Source organism: Polyodon spathula, chromosome 3, assembly GCF_017654505.1.
Source record: "Polyodon spathula isolate WHYD16114869_AA chromosome 3, ASM1765450v1, whole genome shotgun sequence".
Classification (NCBI taxonomy): Eukaryota; Metazoa; Chordata; class Actinopteri; order Acipenseriformes; family Polyodontidae; genus Polyodon; species Polyodon spathula.
This window is the reverse complement of record NC_054536.1, coordinates 85,032,083-85,054,725: the sequence shown is the minus strand read 5'-3', so window position 1 is coordinate 85,054,725 and position 22,643 is coordinate 85,032,083. Positions and strand designations below refer to the sequence as shown.

The window sequence follows — 22,643 nt, the reverse complement described above, 5'->3', positions numbered from 1 at the left end:
ACAAGATTCTGAAACATGGCTCTCTCATTAAAGAGCCCTGGATTTAGGTCCACGCTGTTACTTTTTAAATAGCAACACACAGCTACAAGTCACAGACATGTCCTTTTTCAGTCCAATCATCCAGTCCTGGTGTCATGGGGTAATGCAGTATTTAAATAAGGGAAAAAAGTTGAATCACATACATGTGCATTCAGTGCCCATCAGGATGTGTCTGGGTTCACATTCGTCACAGAGGAGACCCCTCACTCCTGGTTTGCACACGCAGTGCCCTGAGAGTTTGTCACAGAGATTGTGAACCGATCCAGTTGGATTGCATTTGCACAGCTGACAGCTACCGTCGTGCTCACTTGGGTTCCCATAGTAACCCAAAGAGCATCTTTATGAAAGCAGGGATATATGGAAAAGTTATTGTCAGCCGTGTGTACAGGAACCAAGCCTCATGTTATGCAGGACAGACATTTGATCTATTTCATATGATCGCCAAACACACATGTTTGCAAACTATTTTGATAAAGTAAATGATTGTAGATTTACCAAAAATTCATTTTTAAGTTAAAGTAGAGCAGCTTTAATCTTAGCCATCATACATTTTGTCAGGTAAAGTAAATGTATTTACCTTTCACAGTATTGTCCTTCATATCCTGGCATGCAGGCATTACACCTGTAGTCATCTACACCCTCTAGAACACAAGTGGGGCTGAAACTAAAGAAAGGAAAAATGTTACAGAACAGTTTTTTTTTTCAAATAAGACTACACAGCAATTCAGTGAGGTCCCAAATTCACTAAAGGCAATAAGGAAAAAAATAATGTTTTTATTAAAATATACACATCAATTACTGTGATACTTTAGTTAGTTGTACTGTAACTCAGTTTTGTCTTAAGTAATACTGCCCTCTGGTGGTATATACAAACACACGCATATATGTATATAAAGTTCAACATGTAAAACGTTAATGTTTCTGTTATGAGCTCATATGCACATGCCACTTTCTGCTGCTAAACAATAAACAGCAACAGATAACAGTCAACTATGCTTGTGTGTTAATATTGCTCTTAAGAGGGAAGGTAGGGGATAAATTAACAACAGAAAGCCTTAAAGGGTATGTACAGGTTTTAATGACAGACAATGTGTTGTACAAATGCCAGTAGCAATTGTCTGTAACTGGATTTAAATATACATTTCTTAAATAAAAATACAAATTCAAAGAGAAAGTACCTGTTTGTGTTGCCCCGTGGACAAGCACAGAGCGAGCAGTCACTTATTGACCCTCTGACTTTTCCATAGTATCCTGGTGCACAAAGATTGCAGTGATCACCTGCTGTGTTGTCCTGACAATCCTAGTTTGAAAATAAGGTTTAAGTTTACACATACATTATATATATATAAGAGTGATATATATGTAAGAAGAACATATATATATATATATATATATATATATATAACCAAGAATATATATATTTTTTTTTTTTTTTTAACACAAAAATATGCAATGTTATATATATATATATATATATATATATAATATATTACATAGAGTAGATGTTTAAAACTTCATGCTGATTTGAACTCAGCTCTCGCCAAGATAAGCACCAACTAAGACATAGCTTTTTTAAGAGTAAAAATGTGATCCATCTGCATCTCCATGGCAGTGGGCCGGACATGTAGAAGATGAACAGACCATTGCTGGACCAAGGAGATACTAGACTGGATCCCAAGAGATATAAAGCAACCACAGAAGACCTCCAGGGAAGATGCGGTCTCCCCAAATCAGCATGACAACCGTCTGGAAAAGTAAGCAGGGTACATCTCTGGGGTCTTCAAGATGAGGGACTAGCAGACAGACAAGAGGGCTTGATTGTGGAAGAATCCGTTGGGCTTACTTACCCGACATCAGCCTTGCTTTCTTTCTATTGTGCTTGAGATCCCCAGCCAGAATCTGAAACCACAGGCTGAAGATGATGATGACTGAACCTGACATCTCTGAGAAAACGGGTATATATATATATATATATATATATATATATATATATATATATATATATATATATATTATATATATATATGATTCAACATGAGCTGATCCAGACCACAAGACAATGTCTGGTCAAAGGTTAGTGGTGGCAATCTCAGGTGGAAAAATAAGCCGATGACCAACATCTTCCAGCATTTTCCAGTCTCTAGCAGCTTCCAGTTGTCCTGGGCAAGGCTTGGCTTTAACACCGTTTCTTGGTGGTTGTTCTCCTGGACAGAGGAATATTGTCTTTTGCGTGTAATGCTTTGATGGAACTGGTGGCAACTTATTGGTCACGTTACGCTTGTCTTCCAGTGCTAATGCCAACATCGCACCACCTGGTCATGGCACCAAGTAAACCGCCCTTGGCCAAGACCCACCTTACATCCTGTCAAAATGTGCCTTAATGTTGCAGGTGGTGAACACAAAGGACATGAGGGATCCTCACCCACCCAAAGGTTTAGATTCTGTGGTGATATGTTGATCTGATGAGGAAACTGATCCTGCTCTGTTCCATTGTCTAAAAGTCTTGCCAGCCGATCTTGTGTTGTTCCACACTCTCCCATCTCATCCATTCTCCCTGCTTGGCCTGGGAAACGGCCTTTACAGACCTCATACTCTCCTCCTGATTTTGCACCTCGTTGACTACCAGCTACCTGCTTGAGCTGGGGTTGCCTTGTGCCATGTAGGAAGAGCTGAACTTAGATCAAGACCCCCTCTTCCATGCTGTACTTGCCACATAATATCACATGATTCAAAAGGCTGCCTTAGCATCTTCCACACAGGTGCTGCCTTGCGTGACTCTACTAATGTCATTTCCAGTCGGACCTTGGCGCACTTAAACTCCTCGGTTAGAGCTGAAAATGGTAGCTGCAGTATTCCTTTACCATAAAGTCCCACTCTGCTGAGGCAGCGTGGAACTTCCAACCATTTCCTGATGTATGAACTGATTAAAGCTTCCAGCTTCTCAACTGTTGTTACACATACTGTACACACACACACACGCACATGCACACGCTGTCGGCACACTGACATTTTCATTTTATCATCGTTTTAATGTTGTACTACCATTTCAGCCGTTTGCTATTCTTTCAGATTTTCAAATGTCTAGCTACAGTGTGTGATAATACAGTCGTGTCACCTGACATTTCCCAGTGTCCAGATTACAAGTCTGGCTGTGGTTGTTGCACTGGCACGACACACAGGGCTCAATGAGTGGACGTGGCCCCTGAACACTGAGCTCTGTCAGCCTCTGCCTGTAGAATCCTGGTGCACACTCCTAAGAAAGAAAGAGGACAAGTGTAACAAGGCTAGTAATGTCCATTCCGCCAGTTCTGTACAAAAAAAAGCATTCAGGCAGCTGATAAAGCTTAAGGAATTGTAATAATTTATTTATTTACTGAATCGTAACAATAACGTGCACTTTTCAAGAGGGTCCTGTTATGCTAGCAGTTGTAATGAAAATGATCTAGTTGTCTCTTGGGAACAAATTCAGATGACATACCTGACATGAAAGGCCAGCATAACCTGATGGGCATTTACATCTCTCTATGCCATGTGCTGTTTCTCTATCAGCATTCATTTCATCTGAATCCACTGCAATCTCTAAAGAGATGTTGGAAATCCTGTAACATACAAAAATAGCAAGTGTAAGGTAAGTCAAACAGAAGTCCTCTGACCATCCACTGAAGGCATTAGCCCAAAACGTTTGCCTACTTAGCCTTAAGTTCTACCTTGGAATTTATTACTGAGCATTTGAAGCTATGGTTGAATAATGAAGATCATACCACAAATCACAATACAATTGTGGCTCTGGCAAATTGAAAATATATTTGACAATTTTATTTTGTTTCATTGCCTTTTACATAGAGCAAGTTAGGAATAAATTACAAACGGGTTTCACAATAAAGTTATAAAGAAATAATTATCACAGCACTATGGATTGGTGGCAGGTAAAGTAATATTTGGACACTGATGAAGGCTATCAAATTAATATTGGAGGATATTTTAAACTGCATTAATTGATGGCTTTTGTTATAACATCTTACCTGCTCTGCTGTAAACCACCCCCATAGGAGGCTTTGATGAGAATGTACTGAATGTTGCTGAGCACAGACATGAAATCAGAGTGAGAGACAGCCTGGTCAGAGACAGAGTTGAAATACATCCATTCGCGCTGTCAAAAAACAGAGAACTCATCATAAAAAAGGTGGATGACAGCCAGTGATACAAGCCTTCACTTCAAAGTCACTACTGCCACGTCTAATAGATTTAAACAATGTGATTCATGACCTAGTGGGAAAAATGTGTATAGGGTCAAGAACAGAAAAGAAACTTTTAAACTGGGGAAACTGGTAAATTATTAGTAGTGCACTCACCTCCTTCAGGTCAACCTCTTGGCTGGTTTTCACCCCATTGTCAGGAGCAGGCACATCCCTGTAGATGACGAGCTTACTCGTGCGTCCTCCTTTAATAAGCAACTGAGGCTCGAAGTTGGAGATGCCAGAGTCTTCAAGGGCATAGAAAGCTGCAGTGTACCTCAGCTTTCCTCCATAGGCCAGCAGCTGCTCGGCATAAAACACATACTGTTTTTAAATTCTAATAAAGATTGTTGTTCTTTGTCATAGTTTCTCTAAAATGTAACTTGCTGAAAAGGCTTAAAACAACAAAATAGCAAGAGTACTATACAGCACACTTCACAGATAATCTTACGATTTGTAAAAAGAAAAAATTTAAATGATTGTAACAAAATAATTCCATACATGTTCCAAAACATGCACATCCAGTCACTATATAGGTCTCGAATGTACAGTTTAAATAAATAAATAGATAGCTAAATAACTAAACATATCTAGATTTTAACATGTATTTTCTTTTTAAAACATGATATCTGAAACTACACTAGGTTAAAGAAATCTCTGATTGTAGGCCTCATAGTCTTTTCAAGCACTTCCCTGGTCATTTTTCAAGCACTTTTTCAAGCACTTCCCTGGTCATTTCACATGGAGAGTGAAATTGTCCCCAGCCGTTCATGGCCTTCTTTCCTTTAAGTAACCAACCAGTTGCTTCCCCTAGTGACTGACATATTTTACAGCCAATAAGGTGCTTTGACCCAAAAGACATTGCTAGGGTAAAATGACTCAGGAAGTGCAAGTGTGACAGACTTCCTGGAAGACAAGCCAAGCAAACAGATAACTTTTTTTTTTTCCTAGTGTAGTACAAGAAGTCATGTTTTAAAATTAAAATACATGTTTGTGGTTTTAAAGCATGTTAGGGAGTAGTAAAAGTATAATGAATAATATAAAAATGGAGTGAAAAAGAACACACGGTTTATATTTGTTCTGTGTATACTGCTAGAAGTTCTTGTACATGCTGTCTTCACCTTATTGCCCTGAAACTGCTCCGGTAATCTCCAGTAGAAAGGCTCAGTGTATAGCGATTGCTTGACTAGTGCAGCATCCAGCAGAATGTCCGGAGACTGCAGGAACACACCATCCAGCGTTCCAGACAGATCACTCTGAGTGACTACATGTAGGGTCTCCTGGTCAGGTGTAAGGGTGATCTAGACACAAACACAAAGGAAAATGTTACTCTGGAATTTACTATAAAAGTGGTTTTAATTACTGAAATTGTATTACTGTTCAAGGTATTACAGTATGTTTACCAAATTAAAATATTACACAATTATTATTATTATTATTATTATTATTGTGTTGTGGTGTTCTGCCAGTGTATTGATACACGTCATGAAATTGTGCAGTTCATTTTGTTTAATGGTTTAGTGGTTGACTTGCAAAGTGAACACGGTAGTTCAGGTAAAGGCTTTGCTTACAGGAATCCTCACAAGTCCTCCAAGTTCTTCACAAGTCTCAGACACGCCAAAGCAGAAGCAAGGGCTGCATCCCAATGGGTCATCAGCAGAAAGGGCAAAGGTCCCCAGCTTACACTCATCACACCCAGGGCCAATCACATTCACCTGAAAATCAGGACATGAGCGAAACAAAAACCAGCAACTGAATCCAAGCTTCTGGAAGACATCAGCCTCTAATTGCAATAAAAGCCTAGAAGTTCAAGACGCTTCAACCACTGGTGGTCCAGCAGTTAAAGAAAGGGGCTTGTTACCAGGGGATTCCCAGTTCAATCCCAACTCAGCCACTGACTCACTGTGTGTGACCCTGAGCAAGTCACTTAACTTTGTTGTGTTGCGTCCTTCGAATGAGACGTATGAGGTCCTGTTGCAAGTAACTCTGCAGCAGTAGTTGTGATGCATATTTCACCCCTTAGTCTCTGTAAGTTGCTTTGGTTGTGTCTGCTAAATGACTAATTAATAATAATAACATGCTTGAACACTTGTTTGTTTTCAGTAATCTACTTTAAATCAATTGCAATAAATACTTCACCAACATCACAAGTTATACAAATGGAGATAGATAATACAATGCTTGCCCACCATTAACAGAAAAGTTAGTCAATTGTATGCAGAACATTAGGTGCATCAAAAGAGCAAAAGTTTTAAAATCAAAAAACTACGAAATGCAATCGTCAGTGTAAAGGTACTGCATGTGCAAGCAGAGCTATAAGAGTTACAGGAGAAAGCCAATTTAAAATCACCAGTGCAAAAGTCTGTGAAGCAGCAAGATCATTGGTTACTGTACAAAGTAAAGGGACAATATAATACACTTTTACAGCTCTTATTTTTCATATTTTGTGACAACAGCTGTTAGTGATGTTTAAAAAGATGAACTGTGAACACTTTGTCGCAATCGGCTGGTTTGACAGACTGTGATTTGCACCAATATTATACTGCCTAATATCAGGGTAGTATCACGTAATGTGCAAGGCAGTCCAAGACTAGTGCAGATCAGGGTGTCTGCAACCAGCCATTTAAGTCTTTAGTTAAACTCGCATTTTATAACTGACTGTTTTAAACGTATGTTCAGAAATGTTCACACATAAAATGGTCCCCATCTGTTTTACAGTAACGCTGTTTAACTGTCATAACTAATATTAAAATTAAATGGCCAGCTTATCTAATTTTCAAATATTCAATTCCAACATTCAGACAACAGCACTTCATTTTAACTAGAACTGGTGTTTCACAGTCTAATAACTATACAACTTCTTAAAATCAGGTACAAATTGCCATAAGCCAATGAGATGTAGAGGTCTGTTGATTGTAGGAGGGTCTCCTGCTAGGAATATGTGATAAAATAAGAGAAGGTGCAAAAACAACTGTTACCTTGCAAGAACACATGGCTGAGTCCTCCTCACAGCCACACACACCCTGCTTCTCATCACAGTACTCTTCTCTCGTACCAGTAATGTTGCAGTTGCAGGCTGCGCACTCTGGGTAGGCTCGGAATCCCAGAGCACACTCACTACACTTCTCTGCCCTGAACCCAGGGTTGCACTGACACTGGCCGCTGGACAGGTCACATTGAGAGTTGGATGCGCCAGTAAGACTGCAATCACACGCCTATAAAAAGGTGAGAGAGTGAAAAAACACAAGAAGCATCCAATTACAAAATAAGAAGCATCCAATTACAACCTGTCTCACAACAACTGGCAAATATCTGATGACTTGATCCGACCACCGTCAATCAATTACAGTACGACAGCTCTTTGCGAAGAGAAGCCCAATGAAACAAGCAGCTCAGGGTGTGTATTCAGAAAAAAAAAAATTCAAAATTACCCTAACATTGCATCCAAAAGACAGGGTGCTCTGCCAGTATGACCTTTTGGATTAAGCATTTAGCACACACAACTTTACCTTGCATCCCAGTTTAGAATCATGCCCCCAGTGGTTGGCCTCGCAGAGCTCACATTTCACCCCTGCAGTGTGAGGTGGGCAGATGCACTGGCCCGTCTCCATGTTACAGTTATTGTGGGTGTGGGCACAGTTGCAGGCTGCCAGGGAAAACAAAAATGAGATAAATATCACACAACTCAAACCAATAATCCAACCTCAGCTTCTATATGTCAGTTTAATCAACTGAGCATTATAACAGCGCCGCTATAGGTAACAGCGGCTGGCAGCGCCTTGTTAAACTCCATTTTGAGGGGTATGTTTTCTCAGCCATTTCAAAGCAGACTGGGACGGCATTTCATATGTTCCATGTCTATGTGACGGATCATTTTTGTGAAAATCATAGTTTTTAAGTTACACAAACACGAAAAAAACAGTTTGCGATAATATAACTCAAAATGGCTGCGTGTTTAAACAGCATATCGGGCAGGCAAATGTTACTTGATTAGGAGTGCTGGTTTTTGGAACCGAAAAAATTGATAAAGTATTTAGCAGGTTATTTAAATTTTTCTTCACTCATGCACGGTTTATTTTTGCTAACTCAAAAGTCACGCATGCACAGTTAGGCTCCACCGCCAAGAGTAAGTTAGAGGGTATTCGTCAGTTCAATCATTCTCTGTAGGTAATTTGATTTGAATACCTTAGGTCACTTATGCCTTGTGAATCTTGACTTTATCCATTAAATTTTTTAAAACTTATTTTAATTTTTTCTTTAAATGCTTCCAACCTTAACTCAGCCTGTGAAGCTAAATCCTGGATGCAGTACCATGATTGACAATGCCATCTCCAATGGGGACTCCACAAGTTGATGTAGCAACAAATGAAAGTGTGCCTCTTTTAAATATCTACAGTCAAGACATTCATCAGTATATATATAGTTTATCTGCATTATACACTTTAAAACATAACCACAGAACATATGCATTTGTAACACCAATACATTGTGTACAATAACGTATTACAAACACTATAATGTGCATGATAATTGATATTACCAAATGTTGGAGGGATTGTTTCTGAACACAACAAACACATCATAAATTGCTCACAAACAATTAGAGATTTGTAGCATTTGACTCATCATTATGTTCAGAACCCTGTTTCCGTGTGACCTGTGACGCACAATACATACAGTATAGTTGTGAATACACTAGGGTAGCTGCATTTGAACAAAAAAAAAAGTAAAGGCAGCGCTTAAAAGTGTTTCTCTATTTTTTTTGCATGTGATTTACCTCAGCGTTTTGTTTACATGTTGAAATCCCCAGTTAACTGAGTTACAAGAATCTGAGAGATCCTGCTGTTCATATTATTAGGCTATTACTTTGTTTATATTAAGGAATTAAATGGTTGAATCGATTGTATAGTAACGTGCCGTTCTCCTCATAACAACAAAATTTGAATCAATATACATTTTTAAACAAGGTATAAATATAAATACATTATTAATATATTCATGTTATTAATAATCAGATAGGTAGCCTAATATAAACATAACTAAAGTATTCATGTTTTAAAACATTGTTTAAAATGTAATAACCTAATAATAATAGCTTGTTTTATGTATGAGAAGTCTATGTATATGTGTATAAGGTATCTAAAATGTGGTCCTACTTGGGAATGTTTGTTAAAATAGATCATTTTTCTTATACAAAAACTAAGAGTAGCACCACAAATAAAAAAGTTAAAAAAATAGCAAACCAAAAACTTTATGATATACAGAGAGCACTACAATCTACACATGTTGTCTGAAGTGAACCCACCTACTATACCAGTTAAGCAGTGTGTGCTGGAAAGCCTTGTCAGAATATGGGTCAGGTAAGGGCGCAGTGGCGGCCTTATCTAACAATTTCCCATCTTTTTCAGCTTTTACCGTCAAGTAAAACAGTTTTTTTGTGTTTCATATACAGTTCGTCTGAAGTACGTTAAGTAAACGTACCTGCAACTGATGTAACGAGAACAAAAACAGTAAACACTTTTACTTCTAACCAAAATGGCTGGATTAAATTTATCCCATGCTCTTCAAACTTGTAAAGCTATGTTACAAAACAAATGGTCTCATTACTGCACTTTTTACGCCAAGATTTCTTTTAGTAATTAGGGGGCTGGTGTAATTAACACCACTAAATGAGCAATTCTTGAAAATGGTGGGAGGATAAAAGAAATGCAATGCAATGCAATCTGAGGGAAAGAATAGGTATAATTCAGGCATTTAAAATTATACCTTTGCCATAGTATTTTTGCATGGTAATTGTGCACTTGTACTCAATGTATTTACTATAATTTCCCATGTGTTGTCAGGTTTAATATGCTTTACCGTATTGCTCTGAGCTTTACAATACTTACCTGTGCTTTAGAATGCTTTCACTTTGCTTCACTATACTTTGCTATGCTTTTACTATGGGGTGTTGAGGAATAATGTATATTAAACTTCAGCGAAGTCCACTGCAGAGGGCCAATTTGTTTGTGCCTAAATCAATACTACAAACTACTTATTCCTATTGACTTACGAGTGCAGCCATCATCTTGGAAGTCATAAAAGCCATGGGCACACTTGTCACACTTCTCTCCGGCCACTCCTGGGACACAGGGACACTGTCCCTCATCGTCACAGCTGTCAGAGAGTGACCCCGCCAGATTGCAGTTACAGGTCTGACAACCAAGACCACTGCTCAAGCCGAAGTGACCAGGCTGTGGGACAGACATAGATAAAAGTTACTAGAACATATCTGTTGTAGCTGTAAAGCATGATACAGTATTTTCACAATCAATCAATTTTCCAGAAATTGTCTGACTCCATAATTAGTACTTCATATATTCTTTGTATCTGTATTGTAGTTTATGCCCAAATATTCCACAGGTGAGAAGATACAGATTCTCATATCAAGCAGAATATGCCGTCTTGGAAAAAAAGTTTTTTCTTCATCCCACATTCAATTACATTTTAGAACATAAGCATTTCTTCAAACATCTAGTAACCGTCTGCGACACTAGGTGGCGCAAATGCATCCTAATTTAAAATATGCTTGGTGCTGGCTACACAGTTTTTGTGAAGAATGTATTGTGAAAAGTACTCACTGACAATTTTTTTTTTAAATCACAGTCATTTCCCTGAGGATTATTTCACAGAAGAAACTATACACATGTAGTGTTAGTTTGAATGAAATATTTAAGGGAAAATTCAAATAATTGAAAGCAATATTTCTCAAAATGTTTACTTTGTGTGTGTGTGTGTGGGTGTGTGTGTGTGTGTGTCTATATATATATATATATATATATATATATAGACACACACATACATACACACACACACACACACATTGTAAACATGCATTTATTATCCATGCTATGGCGGCAACAGAAAAAGTAAATTAACCAGCCTTAAAATGAACAACAATAATAATTGTTAATAATAAAAGAACAACAATAATAATTATAAAAGTACCATCTGTGGATTCTGAACAGTTTTCTTTTCCAGACTAAACAGCATGTATGAAACTATTTATATTCATATCACCATCCAGCTATGAAATAAACACAGGGATATCCACCATTAATCAGGAAAACATTGGCCAGCTATTTGGACCAGCTGGGACTGTTTGAAACTTGTGTGTGCCATCTATCCAAAACAATGTCACGCATTCTGGTAGGGATTCTAAATGATATGCCAAAAACATATTAAGTTCCAGAGTATGGATGCAAATGCACAGTTGTGACACTAAGATCCCGATGGAGGAAGATGTGTAGAGAGTGATATATCCTAATGACTTGATCATTCTGGAATCCAGCATTGCTCTCTGAATACAAAGCAAAGCTATGTCAGGCAAATACTTCTGATTCACAGCATGGCGCAAATAATGCTATCTTTCTTATCACTAAAAGACAGTTGTTCTAATAACTAAGATGACAAAATGTTTCCGTTTGTTGAATATGGACTTAAGATGAATCACATGTTTAAAATACAATAGTCTTGCCAGGGAATTTCTCTCTAAGAATGTATTTCTGTCAGAAGCTGTCCAGCTATTATTGTCATATTTAAAAAAAATAGAGGTGATGGATCACTTAGAGAAGAATCAGTGGCTTGATGAAGGTATTTGAACATTTTGCCTTTATGTCTTTTTCCAACTCTTACATAAATGGTATGTGTCTGTTTGGGATTATAAACAAGAATAATGTTTTACATGTTTATAGAGGGAATTCCTGTCCACAGTCCTTCCTGTCTTTAATCTAGTTTATTTGCATGATGTGGTTTTAGAAAAGGCCGCACTGCTACACTATACATACCAGACACCGGTCACATTTCTCCCCAGTGACGTTGGGCCTGCACTCACACTTTCCGCTCTCTGGATCACAGACACTGGAGTAGGAGCTGTTCACATGACAGCCACAATCTTAAAAAACACATACATTAGTTATTTATCAACCTGAATTCTCCCTTTCATTCAACAATAATACAATATTTAATGTCTACAAGAGGCTTGAAACTGTCTTCTTGGGAAGGCTGTTTTACCTCTGTGCACTTGATGTCAGCACAACTCATGGTTAAAACAAATCATAGCCATCACAGGATTTACTGCTGATTGCCTCCCCTTTTAGCCTTGGACATTCAAGGGCAGCGGTAAGGCATCATCAGATTAGGACTTTGTTTTAAAATCTTCTTATCATCTTTTTTTTTGTTTACTTTGATCAGCAATACATTTTGATAATGGAAGTAATTAAACACATCCATATTTGTTCCAAGACATACTAAACTACTTACCTTGGCACTTTTTAGCAACAATAGCATCTCCAAAGTACCCGTCCACACACCTCTCACAGTGGCTTCCTGTTGTATTCCCAACACATTTCAGACATTCTCCAGTTCGTGTGTCACAGTGGCCAGGTTCAAGTGGGTTCACATTGCCATTGCAGTCGCAAGGAACACACAATTCCCCTGGCACTGTAGGATCCCCATAGTAACCATTTGCACACCTAGAAGCCGAAGTATGACAAACTCTTGAGGCCTGGATACATTTTATTTTTTAAACTTTCTTTCTGCATTTCTATGAGAGATAAATCCAAGAGAAATCTTAAGTGAATAAGTGGAGCCATGTTTTGTCTATACCATCCTATTCAGAAACTAGGGCACACTATCATATCCCACCACAGCCCAAACAGACAGCGTCAGATTACTTCTGCAATCATGTACTCTTTCAATACTGAACATCTTTAAAACCCTGGGGGGAGACTGTGTTCTTTAAATTATATTAAAGGGTTGAAAGCCCAGTGCTGTGTTGTCAAACAGGATTTATGAACTTACAGATCAAATGAAAGCCATTACCATTCTTTAAAAGCATACAGATAGATAGTATACAGATAGATAGAGAGAAAGAAAGAAAGAAAGAAAGAAAGAAAGAAAGAAAGAAAGAAAGAAAGAAAGAAAGAAAGAAGTTTGTCTGTCTGTTCCTTTATGCATGCGAACCCCGCAGGTGCCAGTGCAACCAAACTTTACATGGCCTCCTCTTTCATCCAGGGCAAGGTCAAGGGCTATGTGTGGATCCAAAATTTGGACCCCAGGTGTACTTTATCTAGCTACCCCATTGCTGGATCACTACAGTAGCCATGCATCTCAAATTCAAGAAACCCACAAAAATAAAAAGAACGGTTTTTATTTATTTATTTATTTATTTATCTTTTTTTATGGCAAAAAACAAACAGAAATAAAGTTAAAAAAAGGGAAAGGGGCCCAAGATCGGTAGCTTATAGGAAACTATAAGGCTACCATTCCCTGATTTGTCATGCATGAAATAATGAAATACTGAATTTCCTTGGGCAATGCCGGGTACTGCAGCTAGTGTGTGTGTGTGTGTGTGTGTGTGTGTGTGTGTGTGTGTGTGTGTGTGTGTGTGTGTATATGTAAAATCAGCCCAGATTATATTGCAAGCCCTGGCTTAGGTTTTCCGGCTCCTTTCCTTTGGAGGGCTAATATGTACTAAACAATGCTGCGGTCTCAGGCACAATGAATATGCTTTACCCACCTTTCACAGCGAGGTCCCTCATAGCCTGGCGCACACTGATTACACATCACTTCTCCAGCGCTGTCCAGGTAGCAGGTAGGACTGAAACTAAAGGAAGCACCAAAATCCCACTAATGTTGCAGTTATTGAAATTCAGAGTTTACTTTCAAAGCCATTCATTATAAAAAATGAAATCGCTCTAACAGGAAGCTACCACCCCCGTTCTAAAAACAGTTAAACATATGCACACACACACAAGCAAGCAATCTAAGTGCATTCTTGAGATTAGAAAACAAATACCAGAACTGTCGGCAACTGTTTAAAAGTTATATATATACATAGCATGGATAATAAATGCATGTTTATATATATATATATATATATATATATATATATATATATATATATATATTTATTTTTTTTTATTTATTTATTTATTTATTTATTTAATAAAACTATTTTTTAAACCTAGCATTTTGTGATGCGGATCAGAGGTGGCTATAAAAGTAGCCACATTTGACATGTTTTGTATTTCTCTTTTTGTAACAGTGCTCTCTTCACCTACTTGTTGGATGGGATGTTCAGCGGACAGGTGCAGACTTGGCAGTCATCAGGCATCCCGTCAGATGGGTCACCATAGAAACCAGGCATGCACTGCTCACAGTGGGGCCCTGTGGTGTTGTGCTTGCAGTCCTGTGGATATTTGACATAGTTTATAGTACCTGTACTGTTATTTTCCACTTTGCAATGTATTCCCCCCTGCATTAGTTATGACAAGGTTGATGATTGTGCGCACATTACAAAAAGTACAGTACACGCTGAACTATATCACAGTTACTCATTATGAATGCGTACTACAATATGTATTAACTTGAACCTTTCTGTAAGTTCTCCTGAGAGACATTTGGCTGTTGTATCCCATGCTCTTTGCTGAACTCAACATAAGTTGCCTGAAAAAATGCAAAAACTAACCTAGTCATCATGTTTGTTCTAGCAAATATTTAGCCAGAACACCCCAAATGAGATGCATCATGTAGTTCAAAGTGGGTGACCATCAGTAACATTTCACAGCTGTGTAAGACGAGTCACAAGGAGGTCAAGTGACTTTCTCAAAGATCTGGGTGATCGGACCACACTGCCTGACTAATTTGTTTTAACACCCGTACTGTAGATTTATAGGAGGTCAAGAAATGTTATAGGTTTAATAACGACTTCACTATAACTTTAAACTTAGTTAAGCATGTACAAATGCTTTCCTCAAAGTCATTGCATGTGTAAAATACTGCATATTTATGGAGTTAAAGAGTAACTTACCAAGCAGATACCATGAATGTCACATTCAGTGGCGTGGCCATTGCATTCACATAGCTGGCAAATGCCTCCAAACAGAATCCCATCAACTCGATAATGACCAGGGCTGCACGACTGAGAAACAATTACAAATTAAAACAAGTAAAATCAAGTACAAACAAAAACAAACTAATAACAAACAAACAAATAACACACATTGTGGCTTCCTGCTGCATTCTTCCCATTTAATTAAAGATGGCTGCTGAATTTTCATTTTCCACTTCAGCTTCTGTTTCAACCCTACCTTGCAGTGAGCTTTGGTGGACAAGAAATATTATTACACTTTTCAATAAGAGACACTTTTTGGGGAGTCGCCAAATGCAGACCCAGTTTTGAAACTGAAAGGTACTGTAACTGAACTCCACTCCACTTAGAAAGTGGTTTTGGGCAGTGGCAATATGATTCCAGAGCATCTGTGCTGTCAATCTGTCCCATTTCACTGTCACTGAATGCACCCCAACATTGATCTAATGCTGTTCTTATTTAAAATGATTAGTTACAAAACATGGCAGACTTGCATGTAGGCGTCCATACATCAGCACAGGCATACATGAATGGAAAGGTTCTTACCTCACAAGACGTTCCAGTATAACCCCACGGACACTCACAGTGCTCCACATCCATTGCAGGCTTTAGATCAATAGCATTCACAGTAGCTGTGTCCAAAGATACAGAACTTAACCTGTTGAGATATGAATACATATAAAAAAGCCTACTGGATATATTGTTCCCAGAGGTACTATAATAATAATCAGCACAACAATGACATTGAAAGTTTGACTTGCCTTAGAACTACATCACTGGTGTTGTTAAAGGAGGCCAGAATCTGCAGGTGGGTCAAGTTTGCCAGGACTGTCATCAACCTGTCCTTCTCCGTGGCTCTGCTCGTATAGAAGTCAATAAAGTTCCTCGGCAGCATCTCCACAGCAACAGTCTGCTCCTTGTAGGGCTGAAGCAGCAACTGAGCATTTAACCTTGTGTGTAAAGTCTTGCCATTTCCCTGAGGAAAACAAGAAGCCACCATTAGCATAATCAAGCTTTATAAACATTAAAGTCACACTGAACAGTTTGTAGAGTTTAAAAAATGTTTTTGTAACTTCAAAGTTATATTCAATTATACAATGGCAAGAAAAATAAGCTCTGATTGGTCAGCCTATTATCCCAGAATATTATTACGGATGTAGTACCGACAACTTACTCACTGAAAACCTGGACAGACATAATAATTTACACAATTCTTGAAGTGAATTTTACCTTAAACAACAAGACAGCTGTTTGGCAAAGAGTCGTCAAGCACAATGCAGCCAGGAGACCAGACAGCATTTCTCAATGAGATAATGTTTTTTTTTGTTTGTTTTTGTTTTTATTTTTAAAAAGACACCTGGAGATCAACACTTAGGGACTAGACATGATAGGATCTGACATGAAGCATCCAGAAACAACAAACCGACTGGGCAGTCAAAGTTGTTTATGACTGGGTGAGTGAGAGTAACACAAATATCGACTTGAAAACTGTCACGATAGAACACATTTATACAGTTGTATGACAATTGTATGCCTGTGTCAGAAATAGCTCAGGTGAGCAGTAACATTAACACACCGTCAAATCCAGAGTTCAATTCTGCCAACAATGTGTTCACGGCATACATAAAAAAAACCTGAAAAGTCCTATTGTTATTAACTCACTATAAACAGAAATAACAGTTAACTATACCTATTAGGACATCATAGTTATACTTTATTACAGTTGTAAATGGAAAATAGGAACTATCATGTTATTTCCACATGAAATGAGTCTTATTTTTACAGTGTGAGCCATTGTATAATAGGAATAATGCACTCCAGGTTGTGCGTTGAGCTGGGTTAACATCACTTCTCGGGTGTTGGACACACTCAGCAGGTGGCCTCGTGCCCAACCAACCGAGGCGTGATGTTATCCAAGCACAACACACGCCCTGTTGTGCATCGTTCCTTTATTATATATGTGTATTATTAAATAAAAATATATTTAATTTGCTCTATATGGGACTTGAATGTATGAAACATGATAATAGAATAAATAATTTAAAGTAATGCAGGGGAAGCAAACAAGGACTGTGTATTAAATCACCACATAAGAGGTCATGTGCACTGCGACTGCCTTTAAAACCGTCAATCCAGTACACACTACCTTCCAACAAGTAATAGCTGGTTACAACTTACCCCAATAATGACATCAAAATCAGACACCAACTGAAGATCCAAGCTCTCCATAGGAACATCGTAAGATAATGTATAGTTCAGGTACCCTCCATAAGCAGTCAGCTTTAGGGAACACAGAAAGCGTTAAAACAAATTACAAAAAATAAACCCACCACAACACACACACAGAGACGCAGGTACCATGAAAACATCTACAGCATGTACAATAACTTCTTCTAATAAGTGCAAAGTTGAATCTTAAAATCACTAGATGAACTGTCACATTTTCACAGACCGTTACTAAGGTGTACTGTTGGATGTTGAGTTGCATAACATTGGGACCTTATTCATCAAAGCAAAAGCCCTGATTTTGAATCTTGACATCTGTGGGAAAACACAAACCACAAACCATATGTCTGTGGCATAAACAAAAATCACCATACATACAGGCCTATTTCGCGATGGTTAAACGGTGTCACAAACACATTTCACCTCAGACAGGCGTAAGGGAATGCACTGCATGAAAAAAAGTACTGTTCAGTGAAAGTAAAATCAACGAGTTTGTCACAATGCAACGACAAAACGGACCACGGAGACAAAAGCTTTGTTTGTTGGTTTCTGGAAGGTACGCATTACAATTTATGCACGACTATTCAGTATTTCTAGGCTATCCACTGTACATAATCAGTTCTCTGCAAGTGTTGCATTAGTTTTTTTTCAGACGTCCAATATTATTATGATTATTATTATTATTATTACATAACATACTGTTATCAAAAACTACCCAAAGAAAATAAACATGAGCATGGCTTTCATATTGCTGACTTAATAAAATCAATAACGTAAGAGTACTATAAACCAGTACAAACACATTGCGTGCTCAAGATTTCTGATGCAGAAATCAAAAGAATGAATCCACTCATCCAGTTTTTAGGTAAGCTTTCGATATTCAATCTTATCTTTAAGGTAATGTTCATATGCACGTTACTGGGTAAGGGCACCTGCCAAGAAATAATAATAATAATTCCGTGCAGTTCACAAGGAGGTTAAGCCTATTTAATTTCACTAAATCGGGGCAAGCATAAGTGTTTATTGCATGAATGAAGTTGAAGAGCTATATGTGACCAAGCAAGTCACCTCGATCCTCTGATATAAACAATGCTTTCTTATTGAAGTGGATGGGAAACAGTTAACACTATTTGCAAGATATAAATGTTACAGCAAACCAAATACAGAAATACACTTTTTTTTTTTTTTTTTTGCCATAAATGAACTGCTAGCCGGGGTTAACTGTATACAAGAACAACAAATTTTTAATGATCGCGTCCAGAGTCTGAAGCCATGTATATCTCTCCTCTGTTCCTGGTATGTGTTCCCCTAGTGACGTCATGCCAACTTCGTGCATCATCGGTGCGTTGTCGGTATTTTCCAGAATTATTGATAGTTTTGTCTCTTGCTCGTTGTGAAAGTAAACGAAGTACGACCCCAAAGCCAAAAAATTATTTTCTATGTGAGATATGGACTTTAAACAGTGGTGGTATTTAGATCTGTGACTGCTTAAATCAAATGAATATACCCCAGTATGTTTTACCATCACAGAGTACTGTATATTGAAAATATACTACATTATTTAATTATGTTTTATTGTACATAACTTTGATAGCCTTAAAACAGTGTGCTTTTTATACACCTATCCAGACTAAATTAATCACTACCCAGACTAATGTGTGCACAGGTTAAACGCTATTAGAAAGAGCATGACCTAATTATTTCAGGGCATTTAGCTATCTGTTTCTGTTAGACTTTAATAACAGTGCATAATCACCTAATTGGAAACTAACACAGTGGAAACTGAGTGGTATCAAATGTCCTCAGGGAGCACTTAATTTCAAATTTCTACAAGCCTGTTCAAATTAATTAGCAATTTCTGCTACTGCGTTTTCAGACTTACAAGCTTCTGCAAACGCAAAGGGATTTGCTTAGTTCTACAGTAGAATTGAAAGCAACGGGTGGCCTTATGTTTGGTGAATTATGTGGATAGTTTGATAAATCTAACAGATGAGTGCGTCCTCATCACAAAAGTACCTTGTTTCCCAAAAAGCTTTCAGGAGCTGACCAGGAGGACTGAGATGGTAATATCCTGCTTTCTTCGCTAATGTTGAAGCTAATATGGCTTGAGTCATTGTGATCCAATCTGTCACTGCTGGTAATGGGAATTGGACGAACGGGCATCAACCAGCCATCAATGTTTAAAACCTAAGAGTGATTAAAGGAAAAGACAAAGTTTTATGCCACAGAATTCTAAAATACTGGCTTTGAAAATTGTACAGTGAAATCTATCCATGGGTTAAACAAAACAAACACATCTGCACTGTGTAGCATATTCTTGTGTAAATTGGCTGTCCCTCACACAACAGATTCACTGCTTTGCAAATGGAATTCCAGGGATAAAAAGCAAATCTAACAGAGATTGGTTGAGATTTGACACTTAAATCAGCAGGCATTCCCATATTCTATACGGCACATATTATTGATGTTTCACGACACAGAAATGTAAGTTATGATTGAGGAATGGTGTCAATTTAAAATCAACTTCCACTCTCATCATGTCAGATAGAGACCTTTTGCTTCTCAGTAAAGAAAGGAATTTCTGTCACAGCAATTTTCTTAAATGATTCAATAAAAACAAAAAATAAGCAAACTTATTATTATGGTTTTTAAAAGTAATACAATATATTAACTTAATGGCTTCAAGTCTCACTGCCAAGTTCTTAGTTTGTTTATCCTAGGAAATATAGGTTTAACAGTTATATAAGAAACTACTGAGAACATATATTTTTTCTTTAAAAGAGATATAAAGGCAATACAAATTACCTGAGTTAGAGGCCAGGAAATACTCTCACACACATCAGACACTCCGAAACAGAAACACTCTGTGCAGCCTTCAGGACTGCTCTTATGAAGGTTGTAATACCCTCGTTTACAGAGGTCACAGTTGTCACCCATTACATTTTCCTAGGAAGACATACAAATTAAGTGTGAAGGGAAGGCATTTTAAAAATAGGTCTTACTACTTAAAATATGTTTGCCTTCTAGATAATGTAAAATCTGACCTATTTTGCAGAAGGCACTGGGGCAACAAAAATGGATATGATTGTGTTTTTTCTTTTTTTCTTTTCTATTGGGTCTTAGTATAAAAACCATCATTCAGTTTCAAATTTACACTAGAAAGAGGCAGAATGTTTTTGGTAGGGTTGTTTCTCCTCTATTTTCACTACCTTGCATATGCACTGCTCTGCACAGGGGTCCAAATTAATACTGCCTATCAAACTGCAGTTACACTTCACACAGTAGGGATATCCACTGTAACCAAAGGCACAGCGATCACACTTCTCTCCAGCATAGCCCTCTTTGCAGTGACACTTCCCTGGAAGCAAACCTACCAGGACAAAAAAGAAAAAAAATCAGTACATTAAAACAGCAAAGTACAGAACAACACAACATGAACTACATAGTGAAGGGTCATTTTCACATTCAGTATCATTAGTATCATGAAAAAGTCATGTACATTTAAAATGGTAAATCACATATGCAAAATCAGCATAAAGGAGGTGTCACACTTTGTGTGTGGAGGGTGTCTTATTATTATAACAATAAGAAACATCTTACACTTGACATATTAGCTTATAATAAGAACATAAGAACATAAGAAAGTATACAAATGAGAGGAGGCCATTCGGCCCATCTTGCTCGTTTGGTTGTTAGTAGCTTATTGATCCCAGAATCTCATCAAGCAGCTTCTTGAAGGATCCCAGGGTGTCAGCTTCAACAACATTACTGGGGAGTTGATTCCAGACCCTCACGATTCTCTGTGTAAAAAAGTGCCTCCTATTTTCTGTTCTGAATTCCCCTTTGTCTAATCTCCATTTGTGACCCCTGGTCCTTGTTTTTTTTTTCAGGTCGAAAAAGTGTCTTGGGTCGACATTGTCAATACCTTTTAGAATTTTGAATGCTTGAATTAGGTCGCTGCGTAGTCTTCTTTGTTCAAGACTGAACAGATTCAATTCTTTTAGCCTGTCTGCATATGACATGCCTTTTAAGCCTGGAATAATTCTGGTCGCTCTTCTTTGCACTCTTTCTAGAGCAGCAATATCTTTTTTATAGCGAGGTGACCAGAACTGAACACAATATTCAAGATGTGGTCTCACTAGTGCATTGTACAGTTTTAACATTACTTCCCTTGATTTAAATTCAACACTTTTCCCAATGTATCTGAGCATCTTGTTAGCCTTTTTTGTAGCTTCCCCACATTGTCTAGATGAAGACATTTCTGAGTCAACAAAAACTCCTAAGTCTTTTTCATAGATTCCTTCTCCAATTTCAGTATCTCCCATATGACATTTATAATGTACATTTTTATTTCCTGCGTGCAATACCTTACACTTTTCTCTATTAAATGTCATTTGCCATGTGTCTGCCCAGTTCTGAATCTTGTCTAGATCATTTTGAATGTAAGCGCGACGGATGGGTGGACACACAGATTCAAATACTTGCCCTAACCAAGTTTCATTACAGTTATGTGGTACTCTAAAGTGGCATACGGCCGGGGATAATAAAGCTGCAGCTTACCTTTCTGGAGATCTGCATGATTGTCATCCTTTATGCAAACTGAATGCTGAGACCCATTCAAATCACACCCACACTCAACACACGGATTCTCATCATAAGGAGATACCTAAAGTAAAGTAAAACATTTTTGGATAGGGTTCCGGATTGCCCGTCTGTTCTCCTCATAGTAAAAACATAGACTGAATGCCAGAGGCCCTAAATTTCCCCCCAAGCATGCCTCAAGCCAGTCATGGAGGGACAAATGTCTCAGGGTTAGGGTTAGGGTTAGGGTTGGGGTTGGGGTTAGGGTTGCCCATCAAAACATGAAATGCATCTGTTACTATGACATTGTGTCATTGAAAAAAAGGTTTTGTGTTAAAAGTAATTGTAGCTAATAAAATATGTCCATGGATGTTCTCTTCCATGTCTTTCCATTCATTACATATGTCTCAAAGTGAAGTTTTGAAAGAAACACAAGAATTATCAAACATGTAGTTTCATTTTTAAATATACAAATAATTATTGGTTTGCAAGCCATGCTTTTAGATGGTCTTGTGCTTCCTGTGGCATTACAACTGAGGGGGAAATTATCCACACCCTCAATCAGCTTCCTTTATTGACTGACATGCTTTCAGCCAGTAACATGCTTTGAGCATGAACACACTGCTGGGATGAATTAACAATTGAAGTAA

General features: G+C 37.9%; 1 protein-coding gene across 1 annotated transcript in view; it reads right to left on the bottom strand.

Moving 5' to 3' along the window:
- The window catches only part of LOC121313540 (laminin subunit alpha-1-like), a 67,255-nt gene that overhangs the window by 19,340 nt on the left and 25,272 nt on the right, over positions 1-22,643 (bottom strand). Inside the window, exons 9-32 of the mRNA XM_041246212.1 lie at positions 21,973-22,078; positions 20,622-20,782; positions 20,218-20,358; positions 19,429-19,599; positions 17,365-17,466; positions 15,948-16,162; positions 15,733-15,844; positions 15,127-15,237; positions 14,378-14,505; positions 13,834-13,920; positions 12,576-12,787; positions 12,101-12,207; positions 10,327-10,507; positions 7,784-7,920; positions 7,253-7,489; positions 5,846-5,989; positions 5,396-5,575; positions 4,392-4,577; positions 4,062-4,189; positions 3,518-3,638; positions 3,155-3,292; positions 1,218-1,339; positions 617-703; positions 183-376 (exon numbers count right to left, since the gene is read on the bottom strand). Coding sequence (XP_041102146.1) covers positions 183-376; positions 617-703; positions 1,218-1,339; positions 3,155-3,292; positions 3,518-3,638; positions 4,062-4,189; positions 4,392-4,577; positions 5,396-5,575; positions 5,846-5,989; positions 7,253-7,489; positions 7,784-7,920; positions 10,327-10,507; positions 12,101-12,207; positions 12,576-12,787; positions 13,834-13,920; positions 14,378-14,505; positions 15,127-15,237; positions 15,733-15,844; positions 15,948-16,162; positions 17,365-17,466; positions 19,429-19,599; positions 20,218-20,358; positions 20,622-20,782; positions 21,973-22,078 — 3,508 coding nt within the window. The remainder of the gene's footprint in view (positions 1-182; positions 377-616; positions 704-1,217; positions 1,340-3,154; positions 3,293-3,517; positions 3,639-4,061; positions 4,190-4,391; positions 4,578-5,395; positions 5,576-5,845; positions 5,990-7,252; positions 7,490-7,783; positions 7,921-10,326; positions 10,508-12,100; positions 12,208-12,575; positions 12,788-13,833; positions 13,921-14,377; positions 14,506-15,126; positions 15,238-15,732; positions 15,845-15,947; positions 16,163-17,364; positions 17,467-19,428; positions 19,600-20,217; positions 20,359-20,621; positions 20,783-21,972; positions 22,079-22,643) is intronic.